A 17,398-nucleotide genomic window follows, 5' to 3' on the forward strand; every position below is an offset into this window, starting at 1 on the left:
GACTTTTTTTTTTCTTTTTTTGAGACAGGGTCTTACTCTGTCTCTCAGGCTAGAGTACAGTGACATGACATGCACCACTATGCCTGGCTAATTAAAAAAAAATATTGTAGAGCAACCAATATGCTCCTTGAAGCACCCAATATGCCTTAAATGTCCTTGCAAACATTGTTAAACAACCACCTCCACATCATCCAAGCCTTTAAACTGTTCAGGCAGCGTCAGACTCTGGGCTGGAAGGCTAAATTTCTACCTTTCAAGATCTGCTTTGTGGCTTCTCACCTCACCCACCAAATGTTCTATCCTGAGATGAGATGTGTGTGTGCTGCTAGACTGATGGATTCCCTTTGGTTAGGGTTAAATTCGAAGCTGAGATCCTTTCTCTGGTGGATGGTGGTAAGAAAAAAGCCTTCTGAATTTGCTCAACATGTTCTCCCTTTTGAATCAGTGGACTAACTGAAAGTGCTCTGTTATTCTTTTTTTCAACTTTTCTTTTTTATGATTTCTGGGTCTCAGATATTAAAATATCACTAATCTACTGTTAAAACACTATCAATAATAAATTAACTAGATAATGAACTATTCATACAATGGAATACTATGCAGTCATTAAAAGCAGTAGCATACATGTCTAATATTTTGAAACTAAAAAAAGTCATGATCTATTGCTAAATTAAAGAAAAGCAAGTATATATATGTATATATAACTCCATTTGTTTCAAAAAAGAAAAGGATGAATGATCTTATAGAGAATGCCTCCAATGTTACACAATGAATTGATAACAGAGGCTTTCAGGGGCTATGGTATTGTGGTGGGGAGGGGAGAAATGCTGAAGAGGAGAGAATGGGTTACATTTCATTTTATAGCCTTTAACAGTATGTGAATATTTTTAAGTAAACATGTGGTACCATAACAATTTTAAAAGTCATACAAAAAAGTTTTAACAACTGAATTTGAGGTTTGTGCTACCTTAGCAATAAAAGACAAAAGGGACTATGTAGGTAAATTAAAAATACAGTAATATTTATAGAAAACATGTGTCCTAGAGTATTCAAATTTTCAAACATTGCATTAATCCATTCAATAAATATTAACTGAATGCCTTCTGTGGGCCAGTCATTGTGCTATTTTTGGGGGATGGATTGGTGAAGAAAGCAATGGTTCAGCCCTAAGTGACTTAGAATCTAACAGTAGTCCTCAACTGGGTATGAAAATGTGTCTATTTGTGAGGGGGGATGGTATTTTTTGTTGTTAAAATGTCCAAGTCAGGAGTCAGCATTGGCATTAATTGTAGAAGGCGCATGTGTGTTAAATGTTTTGCAAACTGTGGCACAATCAGGCACAGTGAAAAAATGTCCTTCCAAAAGTGCAATAACACCTGCAAAAAGAAATACTGAATCAATACCATTTTCCACATAAATACCCTAATTCCCAGTGAACCTTATTATTTTGTTCAAATAAGTTCAGTTGGCTAAGTTCTGGGTCAGAGTTATTAACTAGGAATTTGTCTAAATAGTATACAGATTTGAAAGCAATAAGGATGTTCATTTCTACATATCTTATAATATTCACTAATTTGGTTTAGTTTACATAAACTAATCTGAGTGAGACTGTAATGCAGGTGAAAAGGGTTCTTGTTTCCTTTTTTCCTCATACACAGTTAATCTTGTTCACGAGCTTTGGAATCAATTTTAAAGGAAGGAAATAATGCTGTCTCCAGAGACATATTTGTCAAACAGTCCACTCCTAAAGCATCTGAAAGGCTTGAGCAGGAATAGGATACTAATGGAATTAATCTTGGTCAAAATCTGTTACTGCAAAACTCAAACTCTGGCTGCTGCATGCGGGACTCACCTGATGTTTTTTTCATCATAGCTCCTCAAGATAATAACATTCTTTTGTGTTTGGGCTTATGTGTATCTTGGCATCTGGCTGTTGCCCATAATTACATCTTAGAATTTCTTTGACTTATTCCTCACCTAAAAATAAGTTAATCACCTCATTGCCTAAAAGCTCCCAAGAAACAGGTTTTGTGAGTTTAGGCAAACTGTGTCAAGAACTCTTAAGTCCCCTCTTCTCAATTACTTTAGTCAAATCTTCCCAATTGCAATCAGTCAAATATTTTTGGGAAGTCAAAATCTTCCCAACTGCAATCAGCCAAATCAAGAGCAGGAGATCTGAATAAACAGAGATGCTTGAAAATCAACTTGTATTCACCATTATGAATGAGAAATAATATTTATTAAACTATTTCTCTTCAAAATATCTTTTGCTTTTGTTTTTTCCTTTCTAATTTACTATGCTAGTTCTAAGCATTGATCTAAACTATTGAAACAGACTGTTTCCTGTTTATTTTGAAAAATTTCAAATTATAGAAAACTTGAAGAACATTATAATAAAAACTCATAAAGATTCAACAGTTCTTAACATTTTGGTACATTTTTTCTCCCTCTTCCTCCTTCTGTCTCTGTCCACTTACCTACCTATCTGCCTATCAGAAGACACACACACACACACACATTTTTCTGAACCATTTGAAATATGTTGCAGACATTATTCCACTTTCAGCCTAACATATCAGCAAGGCATCTTCTCAGTGTAAAGATATTTTCTGTATAACCACAATGCCATTATTACTCCAAAGAGAACCAACAAAACTAATATTTTATACCATTTAATATATTGTACCTATTCAAATTTCCTCAGTTATTTTCCAAATGTCTTTTACCGATTTTTTCTTAACTATAGGATTTGATCAAGTTTTATGCATTGCATTTGGTTGTTATTATGTCTTTAGTCATTATTAGTCTAGAACATTACCTACATTTTTCTTTAAATAAAATTTACTCTTTTTAAAAAAAAAATTTCAGTCAGATGCTTATATAGTGTTCTGCATTTTGAATTTGTCTGATTATCTCTTCCCAATCAGAATCAGGTAAAACATTTTTAGCAAAATCCAATGTGTAATGCTGTGTGTTTCTTACTCTGTCATAGCAGGAGGCTCAAAATATACGGACCACCAGATCCCTTCATTCAAAAGGCACCTTTCTATTTTGCAAATAACAATCTATAAGGTCGTTTATTTGAGACCGTGTAAATATCTTTTTTCCAGTAAACTTTAACCCCTAATTTTTTTTTTAGCATCTATGGATTATGCTTTCTTGAAATAGTTATTTTGTTGTGGGTTAAAAAATGCTTATTGTAAAATTCTTTATTTCTTCTAGAATTATTAGCTGGTATTTTTCTGTGCAGGAGAGCTTCTCCTTTATATATATATATATATATTTTTTTTTTTTCCTCTATCATTCTGGATTTATTTTTGATATATCATGACTTTATAATTTTTTATATATCATGTTTTTGATATATAATATTGTTCTTTTTGACATATTTTTTGATATAGCATGATATTATAACTTATTACCATGTGGTAGACTTCTAATTGATATTTGCTTTTCCTCCAATCTTTGTCTCTCTCCCATCCTCCCCCTTCCTTTCATCTACTCTCAATACCTTGATGGTCATCTTGTATATCACAACCATTCTACTTTTCTCTAAATACTGCCTTTCACATTTTATAGATGCCACAGATGCTCAGGTTCATCTGTGTTCCTAACTGCTTGTAAATTATGTGCAAATTTCTTAGCCGTATATTTAAGCCCTTTCACAATGCAGCTTTTACCATAACCCTCTCTAGTCTTTCTAAGACCAGAGACTTTGGCTGGGCGTGGCGGCTCAAGCCTGTAATCCCAGCACTTTGGGAGGACGAGACGGGCGGATCACGAGGTCAGGAGATCCAGACTCATCCTGGCTAACACGGTGAAACCCCGTCTCTACTAAAAAATACAAAAAACTAGCCGGGCGAGGTGGCGGGCGCCTGTAGTCCCAGCTACTTGGGAGGCTGAGGCAGGAGAATGGCGTAAACCTGGGAGGCGGAGCTTGCAGTGAGCTGAGATCTGGCCACTGCACTCCAGCCCAGGGGACAGAGCCAGACTCTGCTCAACAAAAAAAAAAAAAAAAAAAAAAAAAGACCAGAGACTTCTCTGATATGAGGGAGCATTAGAGTGGATTCTGTCTAGTCCTCCCATATCATTGGTGGAAAGAGTGAGGCGCAGGAAATGAAGTTATTTTCCAAGGTCACTCAGTGTAATTGTAGTAGAGTCCAGATGAGAATGCTAGAGTTCAGTGTCCTACATTACACACTTCCTCTCCTGAGCAAACCCTCTGCTGCTGCCAGAAGCTTCACGTCCATCCCTATTCTAATGTTCTCTTGGGCCTAACTTCCTCCTCCTTGTTTTATTTCCTGTTTTCCTGGATTCTTTGAAGTCTTGGCCTTCTCTCTTGTCCAGGTCAGGTTCTACCTTCCCAGATCTCCTGTAATCATGATGGTCTGTGACACTTACTCGGCCATCAGCCCCACAACCTGGCAGCATTACATGAATTTTGGTCCTCCTTTACTCTTTCGTTACTATTTTTAAGGTGAGAAGTAATGCAAGCTCATTTTAAACAACTAAAACAATACAAAAGAACAGCAAGTAAACTGTGAACATCCTTCTATCGTAACCTTCAGGTAACCACGGATAATAAACTAGGCAAATGAACTCTATACACTTTCAGTACACATATTTACATATCCCCAGTTACATTCCCAATGTCTAGGATAGTGCCTGGTTCCTGCCAGTGAGTGTAAAACATTCATGTTTACCTCCATATGTAGTCATTGTTTTAAAGAATGATCCTATAATAACGCATGATGCGCTGTGATTTGCTTTCTTTTTCTATTTATCTTTTTAATGAATAAATATCACTAACTAGACTATAAGCTCCAAGAAGGCAGTGTCAGACACTGTTTTAGTCTTCTTGTTTTCCCAGGATGTGGCACAAATTGCTGTCCTCATAAATTATTATTGAGGGTGACTACAGCTTTATGTGCTTGATGAATCTTTTTTCCTCAACTCTGAAGAAGCCTTAAGGTTCACAAAGACTCCTGTTCCTCTAAAGAGGAATTATTAATCAGCTCACCAAGGATTTCATGGCCAATTTTAGTGTCTAACAGTGAAAACAATGTAAACTAGAAAAGAAAGTAAAGCGAGGAGAATAATATAACAGACAGGCAGGACTCTGGAAGGTGGCAACCAACTTTGCCACATTAAAGGGTATAGTTCTCTACACTGGAGCTGCCATCTTGAATGTTGACTGTTGTGTTAGGCAGACCACATAAACAGAGCCTTAACTCTAAGCATTATTGATTTCATAAAGTGCTTCTAGACATTTGGGAGAACTAGAAGCAGCAACAGAATCATTTCAAAACTCTCCTGAAAAGATAAACTCCATTCAATCAGGAGTGAGACAGAGTGACCATCCTCTGGAATTACCTCTCCGTCATCACTTTCCTTTGTTCTCTCAAGCATATATCAAGACTTCATAAAAGCGTTCAAGGCTGTGCTGAATCTTTCACTATCAGTCCCAAGTGGATATTGTAAGCATCAGAAAAATTTTCCATTTACACAGGCAGAGAGGTATTTTCAGTAATTTAAATCTTTTCTAATTACTAACCAATACCCGCTTTCCAGCCTCCCAGTTTAGCACACAGAATGCTGCTCCCTGCAGAAAACAACTCTCCAGCAAGGTGTGAGTTTCCATGGTTAGTTGCCAGAGCTTCAGATGTGAATGGAGCTGCAAAGTCACAATCCCTTCAGTAGATAAAAACATCAAGAAATAAAGTTCCACTGCCATCGTTCAGTTCCTATCACAAAGTAAATGCTCAGCAAATAATAGGAAGGAGGGGAAAAGCGAATCAGAAAGGAGAACAGAAAAGAGAAGGAGAGAGGGAATAAAGAGGGAAGAAATCTAGTCAATTGGCTTTCAAACTGTGACCAACAATTTAAGTGTGGAAGGAGATGACTAATAAAGATAATACTAGTTACTGAATACTGAACAAAAAGGTATTGTATTAGGCTTGTTATTGTTAATCCTCCCGAGAACTTTGCTGAGGTCAATTTTAAGATGGGGAAACTGAGGCACAGAAAGATTAGATGCTTCGAAAGTAGCAGAGCTAAGATAAGAGATATGGTCTGTGTGGCGCACACACTGTGTCCTGTGTCCTTTCTCCCCTACTTAATCTTCCCTCTTCTCTTACAATACCTGCTGTCTCCAGCCTTAGGGATGCAGGTAACACTTCTGTCTCTGACAGACACCAATGTTGCTATGTGCTTCCAAATCTACTGCCCCCCACGCATACACATTCCCTTCTCCATAATATCACATGCCTTCTCACAGCAGCCTCAGCTCCTGCTAGTGCCTGTCATCACAATGGTTCACTTTGCTTTTCCATCTCAGTAAACAGCCCCCTCCAGGCATACTGTAGTCTCATCTTCAGGGGCTGTTTCCCTGTTTCTTCAGGGTGAGCTTGATCAGTGCAGGGACCAGCTTTCCTCAACAGCTCTGCCACTTTAGGTATTACAGAGAACACAACAATCCCCCAGAGGATCTTAACGTCAAATCCTTTTAATATCCCTGTGGCCAAATTCAGTGTCTCCTCACCCAGCTCCTTCCTTGAACTATGCTTCAGCCTATACTGGGGTCAGTTCTGTGAGAGGCTGGCTGCAGGCTCTGATCAGTGGTGGGCTCTGCCACATCTTGTGAGACCAAGAGGCATTAAGTCAGTAAGCACAAAGCCAGCAGTCATCCAGAAGGGGAAGAAGCACTGGAGGCTGCCTGAAACAGGGGACCTGGAACTCTCAAACTTCATTCACTGTACTAACAGTTGCCAGCATCAGAATAAAATATATATGACTAGCCCTTGCTGCTCTTGGCATGGGAATTTCCATGAAACCAGACATATAATTCTGCATTCTTTAAAATCATCATCCTCCATCTTTTCCCTTTCCAAGTTTGAACTGCATGCAGTTTCCTATTGCATTGTTTTCTCTTTTGTTAAACTCCTACCACCTGGAAAAGTTGCCACGTACACTGCACTGTACACTGTACACTACACACTGCACACTGCTTTGCAAAGTTATGCTGCCTTGATTCTCAGTGTTTTTTCTTCTCTATTATGCCCTCCTCTTTCCCTCCCATTCTCCCCTGCAGGGTCTCACCTCTGTGATCCTCTCCTGATCTGTCTCTCTGCGTCTGTGACTAGATTCCCTTCACTTCTCCCTTCCTTACCTTTCCTCTGCGGCTGGGCTGCATCTATTTCCTCCTCCTGCAGATGGTCTCATTTGCTTTTTCTTACCACCTCCCTCTGAGTGATCTGCCTCTACTTTCCTGCTGCAACCTCTCTTCTCTTCCCTGGTTGATTTATCCTGCTTTATTGGGAAGACAGCCTATGACTGACTGTTTACCACCTAAATTTCTGGAATTGTGTTACCCTTTAGAAGTCTAAACTGACGTGCTGTGAGAGTCTCATAATTAGGCTTATAAAAATAAATCTTTCTTGTTCCACTGTCAATACAACTAAAACACTGGGTTAGTTGTCAAACACAGGCAAGCCAGAGGAGCTTGCTCCTGAAAGCTAAAATAGCAAAATTATCTGTGCTAGCATTTTGAAATGCTATCTTAGGCTGTGTTGCTTATACTTAATGCTCTGGGACTCTAAGTCAAGGACAAGCCTCAAGGTAGGGTTTTTCTATGGAGGGCTTCTGGAGAAGCTCTTCAGGATTTATAGGTCTCGGATCTTTAAAATCCACTCGTTCCTGTCTAATATAGAGACCTGCTGCATACCAAAGAATCAACTGAATGTTCAACCCCCTTCTAAATATCATCATTATAAACTGAATGTTCTAGATTCTATATTTGCTCCTGATCTGACCCTTAGTCCTTGCCTAGAACCAGTCAGTCAACAATAGCTCAACTTTGGGCTTTTGGGTATGTGCGTAGCTCAAGGTTTATATCATCTGCCTTGTAACCTCTATATCTTACCCATCCTTTGCCAATATTTTGTTCCCTCTTAAAAGTATGAAATAAGTACAGAAATGTTTCAATTTTGGTATAGCCCTAAGATACAAAATATGGGTTGAAGAAGCACTAAGGGGAAAATTCACATTTGGAGATGTGAAAACCATGAATGTTATATTAGAAGACCCATTTGCAGGGACTGCATCATTGCTAAATATTGCTTCTCTTCAAAATTATGCATAATGAGGTAAACCAGGAAAAAGTATGGATTTTTGGATGAATAGGAGACTAAGCAAATAACTATGCATAGAAAGCATAAATCACTCACCAACAAAATGTATAATCTACAATGTGTTTTCCAGGATAATGTGTGTGAAGGTATCTGTTGTATGCATACAAATTCACCTTTCTTTTCTCTTTTTTTGGACTTGTGAGTGTTTGACAATGTAAATTATTCTTCCTGAGCACAAGTCCACCTGAGGATTAGTGAATGGCTGTGATTTTCAACCAAAACAACTTGTATTTAGCTGCCTTCTTTCTGACACCTAGAAGTTCCTGGCTAATGTTATTTATCAAATGCTGTATGCAATAAAAACAAGTATTTCCCCAAAGAAAGTAAATTGTGCTGCAATTATTTATGTGTATGTGTATGTATATATGCTGTGTATAAAAATATAAATAATTTTGGTAATTATTGATGAGTAGATAATACCTTAGCACGTTTATGTCCCTTAAAGGAAGAAAAATCCAGGGATAGGTGTATTTTCAAGAAGGCTCGGTGGATTTGGCTCTGGCTTCTGTCACCATTTAGCTTTGGAATTTTGTGCTTTAGTTCCTTCATTTATTAAACAAACAACAAATAAACAAATATTGTGCAAGAGGGACTCTGATATTCCATTCAGAGTTATGATTCTGTGATCCTATCTTGTTGTTTTAAAATACCTATATACTGTAAAACGTTTGATTCTGCAAAGAGCTATGAACCTATTGTGCCTTTTCCCATGCAAAAGTGATTCTTTTGTTTACTCATTTATTCTAGAAATATTTACTTGTGATTTACTATGTTTGTTTATGATTTACAATAGGTTCTGTGCCATGTCCCACAGATTCAAAGATTATTTACACACAGCCTCTGTTCTTGAGGAGCTCAGTATATATAGGATGACCTCCTACTTTACAGAATTTTATCTCAAAGGCCTAACTGTAGAAAGTCAAGCTTTCTTTTCTTTTTCTTTCTTTTTTTTTTTTTGAGACGGAGTCTCGCTCTGTCGCCCAGGCTGGAGTGCATTGGCCGGATCTCAGCTCACTGCAAGCTCTGCCTCCCAGGTTTACGCCATTCTCCTGCCTCAGCCTCCCAAGTAGCTGGGACTACAGACGCCCGCCACCTCGCCCGGCTAGTTTTTGTATTTTTTTTTAGTAGAGATGGGGTTTCACCGTGTTAGCCAGGATGGTCTCGATCTCCTGACCTTGTGATCCGCCCGTCTCGGCCTCCCAAAGTGCTGGGATTACAGGTTTGAGCCACCGCGCCCGGCCGAAAGTCAAGCTTTCTATGCAAAGAACTCAATATGTACCCATAATTCCAAGTCCTGACGCTAATTGGTATTGTATTTTGGAGAAGTGGTTTATCTTTTGTATTAAGTTTCTGAGGTAGTGTAATAGAAGGGAAAGAGTGTGGGTTTTGTCAAGCAGACTCAGGTTTGGAATTTTGACTCTGCACATCTATGAAGTGATGATAGGAATATCTACTTCAAAATGGTTGCAGAGTTATATTGAGAACTGAATAAGGTGATGCAAATGAAAACCCACTCAATGAATGATAGCTTTTGCTTTTACTATGGGAAACTGAACAATACTTCTGCTTTGTTTAAGCACCCCTTTCAAATCAGCAAACCAATAAATTCAATTTTTTCTGGACTAAATTCTTTGAAGACTCTTTTCTTAGTATAATCTACGGCTGTAACCTCTATGCAAGAGTGTGTATTAGGTTGAACCACACAAAATTGACAATATTCAACTTGACCTACAAAAATGGCAATTCCATATGGTTCACCCTAATACCATTTTTAACACCACTAAGAGAAAATTTTAATTTCTACTTTTTAATGTAAATAGCATGTACAATTTCAATTTTTTTGTAGACGAGTATTTCCTCACTAAAAAGTATGTTTAGTGTGTACAATTCATGACATTTGCTGTTTTGATTAAGAAAAATAATGTTAAAATAAATCTTCCTGGTTCTTTTTTCCAAAATAGTTTTAGGAAGTTTAAATTTGAGTTACATGTTGTGAAAATTTTAGCCTCAGGAAATGCGAAAAGGGACATTAAAGCCACATGTATTGTTGGCTATCAGGGAAAAGAGTAAATCTTTGACTATTCTAAAAGAACAACATTAAAGTTGTCCGTTAATGAGCTGAAAGTTTTTCTGTGATATATTACTGAGCAAAAGATTAGAGGAAACTAGTATAACAGAGAGAAAGAGAAAGAGAGCCTCATTTTTTCCCCTGCTGTATATGTGGCAGAGACTGAGGACTGCGAGTTTGTAGAAGTGTGAGAGAAAAATGTGGGAGAAGTGTTTAAAGTGTTCAAAGGAAACTAAAATGAAGACAACCGCTGGTGTACAGGTTTTCAAAACAAGCTAGTTTCTCCCTAGAACTTGTCATCAACATCCTTTAGTAGTAGCTTTTGAACTTCCATCTGTCTACTTGCCTGTGAACACTCTTCTTGGTAGCCACATGTCATGCTGCCACCCTTGCCTTGGGAAGCTCAATTCAAATCCTACTTCTTCTATGAAATTCTCCCCAGTTACAGGGCATTACAGGGCATTTCTAGAGGAACTGTTATTTCCTCTATCCTTAACACTAAAGCAAAATACTTCTATGTCTTCCAGCTCTCCCATCCCAAGTGTTAAAGCTACATAACTTCAACAGTAATAGATGGGCTAAGAAATATATTTGTCCATCTGATATGGCCTCAAGACCATCTAGTCCACATTTATTGAACACCTACAATGTGCCATGGGCTGTGTCATGTCATGTACTGAGATCAATAAAAATAAGACTTGGATTTGGCATTAAGAAGATCACAGCCTTATGTAGCCATCTTTGAGATGTATAAATGAATAATCCTATGAAGCACTCATGATGTTTCTGAAATTCTTTCCTCAGAAGGTTTACTGGAAATCCTATAATTCCACCATTTGAGATTCACTGTTTTGGTCTCAAGCTTGGTAGATATACTGTGAAAATCTCGATATAGTTAGTTCAAATAATGCTTTGCCTATTTCCTAACATTCAACCTCAGTGTGAACTCCTTCATCTGATTTCTTTCATTGAAGGACAGACAAGAAAAAGCATGAGGACACTAGACCCCTAGGTACCACAGAATGTGAGGAGGGACTAGAGTTGTGGGAAATGTACGTTAGGTCAGCTTTTATCTGGCAGGAGCTGCACAATGTTACAGAGTTGAGGAGATGGGATGATGACCAAAAGGCCAGTGCCCATTCCTCTTAGAGTTGAAGCTCATTCTTAGAGCCTCGAGCACTGGGACTGTTGGTGGCACTGTCAAAGAAGGCAGGACCACTTGCTCTGTGTCAGGCACCATGATGGTGCTCTACACCCCTTGGCACATTTAACCCCCATAACAATCCTTTGAAGCAGGAGTCATTAGCTCCATTTTATAAATGAGAAGACTCAGTTTGGGGAAGCTAAGTACTTGTCCAAAGTTTGCACATCTAGTTGATGGTAAAGCAGGGTTCAAGCCTCTTGCTGGATCCAAAGCCATACTTTTCATCTTCTTAACCTTTGAGAAATAAAGGAATCCAGTTACCCTCAAAAGGCAGGTACTATTTCAAGGGAAATACTTTTGAATGCAAGCCCATTTGAGGACCAGCCTTGTGCTGTATCAGATGAAGACAATTTGAAAGTGAGAACAAATTTCATTTCCAACATTTTCAAGAGCAGAAACAAAGATTCTTTATAGGATCCTTGTAGATTTAATAAAAAATTCCATCCTTTGCAGGAATGCTTTCTCCCAAACCCTCTAAATGCCGGCAGATGGTCAGCTGGCTCCTGCTTGAGTAATTACAATGCAGTGACACAAGGCCTTTTCACTCTACCCACAGTGCTTAGCACAGTGAGCAGACACATTAGGTGCTCAGTAACATCAGAAAATGGAGACTGGGTAAGGTTGAGTGACATGTTCAAGATCAGTTAGGTGATATATGGTAGAAACAGTATTTGAAACTAAGCCTGTTACGAACTCTTGCTTTTAGATGATGCCTCTTTTGGTTCTAATAGCATTTTCTAGGGCAACACAAAAAAGCCTATCTTCATTTCTGCAGAATGGTCTTGCAAGTGCTTTATCAACAAAAACAACAGCAGCAGCAGCAACAAAAAAAAAATAATAGGCAACATTTATCAAGTCCTTCCATGTGCCAAATGTTACACTAAACACCACATGTATTATCAATTTCTCCTCATAACAGCCCTATAAGTAGACACAGTCATCATTTTATTGATAAGAAAACTGAAGCACAGAGAAGTTATATAAATAGCTGAAAGTCACAACTACAAACAACAGAGTCGGGATTCAGACCCACTTTTTTTCTTTATGTGTACTTTTATTTGTATATTGTAGAGAAAGTAACAACTTCTAAAAAGAGTATATAGATGAGTATAATATAAGCCCATCAGACCAAAAAATATTAGAACGTACTTAAAAGAATTAGGATTTCTATGATACAATAAACACCGAGATCATACGTTCTTTTGGACCAAATGGCAACTGCATATACATACAAAGCAAGTACTGGCACACTAGAGGTATCAAAAACACCTTCTTTGATGCAATCGCTTAGGAATTGTAAGAATAAGTATCATTCAGCATCTGGATGCTAATAATAAAAGAGATAGAGGCTAAATAAACAGGGGAGTCACTCTACCCCCTTCCCTGTTTCCAATTTTTAGGAATTTAAGTTTATTCAAAAGGTTTATATATAATCCCATAACTACTATTTCTCTTCTTCAATAATTTCAGAATGACAGCTTTACACAACTTAAAAGCTTAAGCTTCTTCTGAATTCTCAAAGTGTTTGTAAAGTGCTCCTTTACAAATGGGCCGCCTCTTCAAGGGTCAGCTTTACCTGTGTAAGGTCTGCAAGACCATTCTCTCTTAGATACAAGGAACACTGAGGAACACTTCATTCATTCCACAGAGGCTCTTAATTATGTGGAAACTGAATGTACTCTCCTAGGATTCCCTAAAATACTTTCCGTTCAATCAGTTACAGATGGGCCAATGGCCCAAGAAGTATAACCTTTCATTTTCATAATTTCATAGGCACTGGCAATCACTTCTTTGTGGACATTTTTCCCCTTGCTCCAGATTTTGATTAATTCCTTTATCTGAGTTCAGATCCTTCAGAGCGATACCAGTAATATTCACTGCACTCCACACAGGAACATTTGAGTCCCTTTGCTCTCCAAAGATCACCCATGGCAGCTACCAGAGTGGATTCTAAGCATTTGCACAGTCAAGAAATGGAAATGGGCAGTGTCTAGATTATAGCCATTTCCAATAATATGGGTTTTGGAAAATGTACTCAACTTGCAAGCTACATAACTTAAGATATCCACTGGACTGGAAACTATCAGTTTGCAGCAGGACTATATTGGGTAATATTAGAAATCATTAATTTAAAGATGGACACATTTAGACTGACTAAATTAAAGTGTTTCACCTTTTTCCTGGCATGCACCTGATGTGATAATCACTAGGTTGGAGTTTGCAGAGATGAGATAATCTTTGCTGGAAACACTATTTGGCAGTTTCAAGAAAAGACTGCCTTGTCTAAGATCCATTGTCTCACACCCTTCAATCCACCATTATCAACATCTACAAAGGCAAGTTAATCTGTCAAGTCTTTTAATAACATGGTGATCCCATGGGCCATGCTAACTGATCCATTTCTTATAATGGAGACCTTACTATGGTTAATAACCTCCTCTGAAGCAAAATTCTCAATAAATTCATTCTGGATAGTTACCATCATGTAACCAGAGGTGGGAAGGTTGGTTAAGGGCCAGCTGACACTGTGATACGCGTTCTCTGTTGGTGACACAGATTCCTGGGGCTAAGAAAATTTATTCCCATAGTGCCTACGCTTCAGCTAGACTGCAGGACTCCTGATACACTCCTGCAGTGTATCAGGGATACACACACAAGAGGTGGATGGAGAAGAGAATGGAAGAAAATGGTGGGCAAACTGCAGGTTGAGCTTGCTGGGGCAAGCAGAAAGAAGCTGCTTCAATGTTCAATGCCTTTCACTTCACTTCAGCTATTACAGCTACCAAGCAAGGACATGCTCAGCTCCCTGTACACAGACCTCATGGGGGCCTCTGGAAAGTGCTTCTGATGTCTGTTCAGATTAAAGCAGTAAAAAGGCTTCTTCCTTAGCTCCGTGTGGATCCTGGAGAATACAAACATGTATTCTCTTCAATATCTGACATGGATAAGAGGCCAGCCCAGATCTCTGGAATTATTCATCTCCTATTTTTAGTAGGTATGCCAAGTCAGACCCACTCTGGCTCCTGAGCCCATAGCTTACGCATTACTGTGTCTAATTCCTTCTCTTTCTCTCTCTTTGGGACATTTCAATTTCCCCTTCACCCTCTAATATATCATGTCCAGGAACCTTAATCCTAGTCTGTGGCTTCTTGATATCTTTATTAAAATGCAGCAACTAGAGTGGAACATATAGCTTAGATAGAGTCTAACCAGTGTGAACACAGAAGGATGTCTGCTTCCCACATTCCAGGACTACATTTCTGTAAATAGGCTCCAGCCTATTAGCCTATTGGCAGCATCATCAGATGGCTACCTAAAACCACAAGATCTTCTTTTAAGGCGCTGCTGCCATATGTCTCCATTCTAAACTGGTACAATTAATTTTGGAACCTGTATTTTCCCAGACTGTCTGCCTTAGCAGAGAATTTTGTATGCCTGGTAAATGTAAGTAGTTAATAAGTATTTATAGGGTTTGTGTCAATATTTTGCTATCTTATGGCTACTTAGTAGCTTAATGCCTCTGAACCTAAGATTTTTTCATTGGAAAATGGGAAAATAGTATATTCCCTGGCAGTGCCATAGGAGGTTCATATGAGATAATGCATGCAATGTAAGGTGATGTTATTATCACAGATGATCTAGGTTTTAATTCTACACTAGAAAGGTAATTATAACTACTAAACCCATAATCACAGAAACCACAGCCTACAGGTCCTATAACTATCCCAAACATAAGATTATCTGCCCAGATTTCAATCAGAAAACATTTTACAATTCCTTAATCCAAAAGGATGTCCAACTTTCATTGCCCTCTAGTGGTTGCTATACAAAAGATATAACTACATTTTGTTTGTTTGTTTTACATTTTGATTTTTGAGATGTCAGACACAATATCTTACAAATACTCTTCAAATTTTGTTAGGTTACACGCATTCCTGTGAGCTGGCAACCTTTAAATAATCAGCCTATAATAATCAGAGAGTGCTTAACATTGTGTCCTGTGCAATATAGGTATATACTGCCCATGCATTGTTGGTTATGCATTTATTTTACTAGATCTTTACTCAGAATCTACTGACTTAAAATACTAATCTAGCTTTATTCATTCATTATATATTTATGAGATATATTATATGTCAGGTACACAAGACAGACATTGTCCTGGCTTACAATGTAGTGAGGAAAATGGAGGATTAAACATGTCTTTAAAAATTAGCATGGTAAGTGCTGTCATAGGAAGAGTATGGGATACATGGAGCACATTAAGAGGGGTACCTAACTTGGAGGTGTTTCTGTTTGTCTTGGGAAGGTGGAGTGGGAATGGCGAGAGACAGCATTTAGAGAATATAACAATCTAAGATTTGAAGGATGAATAAAAGAGTTATTTCGAAGAGGGTGGGGTGGGGAAAGTTTTCAGGAGAGGATACAATGTCAGATACAGTTACATGATGGAGAAAAGATTGACTTTTGGAGATATGGCTGGACATCTCTGGTCTCGGCTGCAGAAGCGAGATGACGAAGGGAACGTCATCGTTTGGAAAGCGTCGCAATAAGACGCACACATTGTGCCGCCGCTGTGGCTCTAAGGCCTACCACCTTCAGAAGTCGACCTGTGGCAAATGTGGCTACCCTGCCAAGCGCAAGAGAAAGTATAACTGGAGTGCCAAGGCTAAAAGACGAAATACCACCGGAACTGGTCGAATGAGGCACCTAAAAATTGTATACCGCAGATTCAGGCATGGATTCCGTGAAGGAACAACACCTAAACCCAAGAGGGCAGCTGTTGCAGCATCCAGTTCATCTTAAGAATGTCAGCGATTAGTCATGCAATAAATGTTCTGGTTTTGAAAAATACAAAAAAAAAAAAAAAAAAAAAAAAGAGATATGGCTGGACAAATTAAGAGGAAGCTATATTGAGGAATTTAGACTTTATTTGGATGGTTAAATTATAACCAATAGACTCTGAAAAAAACATGAATGCATGTCTTCAATTTCAATTTCTGATTTTAAAACTTTTAGTATCTAAAGAGAAGTCTTAGGCTGCATGGGGTGGTTCACACCTGTGATCCCAGTGCCTTGGGAGGCTGAGGTGGGAGGATTGCTTGAGGCCAAGACTTGAAGACCAGCCTGGGCAACATGGTGAGATCCTGTATTTTAAAAATATTTTTAAAATTAGCTGGGCATGGTGATGCATGTTCATAGCTATTTGGGAGGTTGATGTGAGAGGACTGTGTGAGCCCAGGAGCGCAAAGGTTTAGTGAGCTATGATTGTGATACTGCACAATCTAGCAGCAGCAAAACCGTCTCTAATTAAAAAATAAATAAAATAAAGGGAAGTCTTTATTCATAACCTATGTTTAGTCATAACTAATAATAAATTAATTGTTAAAAAATCCTTCAGTGCATCCTTTTTATCACAGAAAGTTCTCTCAAACACATATATTCCTACCATATTGGAGCTGGAAGGGCCTTTAAAGATCCTGAGTCTCTGTCTTTTCACTTTACAGAGGAGTGAGAGGATCAGGAGTTTGTTCAGGTTGCCCTGAGTAACTGAACTGTTGCTCCTGGAAGCTGTTTGCTTTTCCTAGCCTAGCCCGGTGCTTAAACTCCTCATCCTGTTTATTTAGAGGCCCAATAGTCTCCCGCATCTGGTGTCTTGTTGGCCTGGGCTGTTGATAATTCTTGAGCACCCCTGCTTTTCAAAACTTCTGCATCGGACTTCATGTTCTTCCTTTGTGGCCTGATGAAAAAATGGTGGCCTGATGAAAATCTTAGACTTGCAGTGAGGATCTGGGAAGGTCTTTCCATTACTAAGGAAAACACGAATCCTCCTCAGAATACCTGGTGAGGTTTTGCCTTTTCTATGGAACTCCCTTGCCTCACCGTACTTTTCTTATGGTATAATTCAGGGTGGACCTGCTCATTTCTTCTCTTAGA

The 17,398-nt window shown here is 38.5% G+C and overlaps 2 protein-coding genes across 10 annotated transcripts in view; one reads left to right on the forward strand and one right to left on the reverse strand.

Moving 5' to 3' along the window:
* DLG2 (discs large MAGUK scaffold protein 2) overlaps positions 1-17,398 on the reverse strand; it is a 2,237,713-nt gene that overhangs the window by 357,107 nt on the left and 1,863,208 nt on the right. The window lies entirely within an intron of this gene.
* Positions 15,953-16,340, forward strand: LOC111540780 (60S ribosomal protein L37). The gene has a single exon (XM_023209288.2). The coding sequence runs from the start codon at positions 15,974-15,976 to the stop codon at positions 16,265-16,267; it is 294 nt and encodes a 97-aa protein (XP_023065056.1). The 5' UTR covers positions 15,953-15,973; the 3' UTR covers positions 16,268-16,340.

Source organism: Piliocolobus tephrosceles, chromosome 13 (genome assembly GCF_002776525.5).
Source record: "Piliocolobus tephrosceles isolate RC106 chromosome 13, ASM277652v3, whole genome shotgun sequence".
Classification (NCBI taxonomy): Eukaryota; Metazoa; Chordata; class Mammalia; order Primates; family Cercopithecidae; genus Piliocolobus; species Piliocolobus tephrosceles.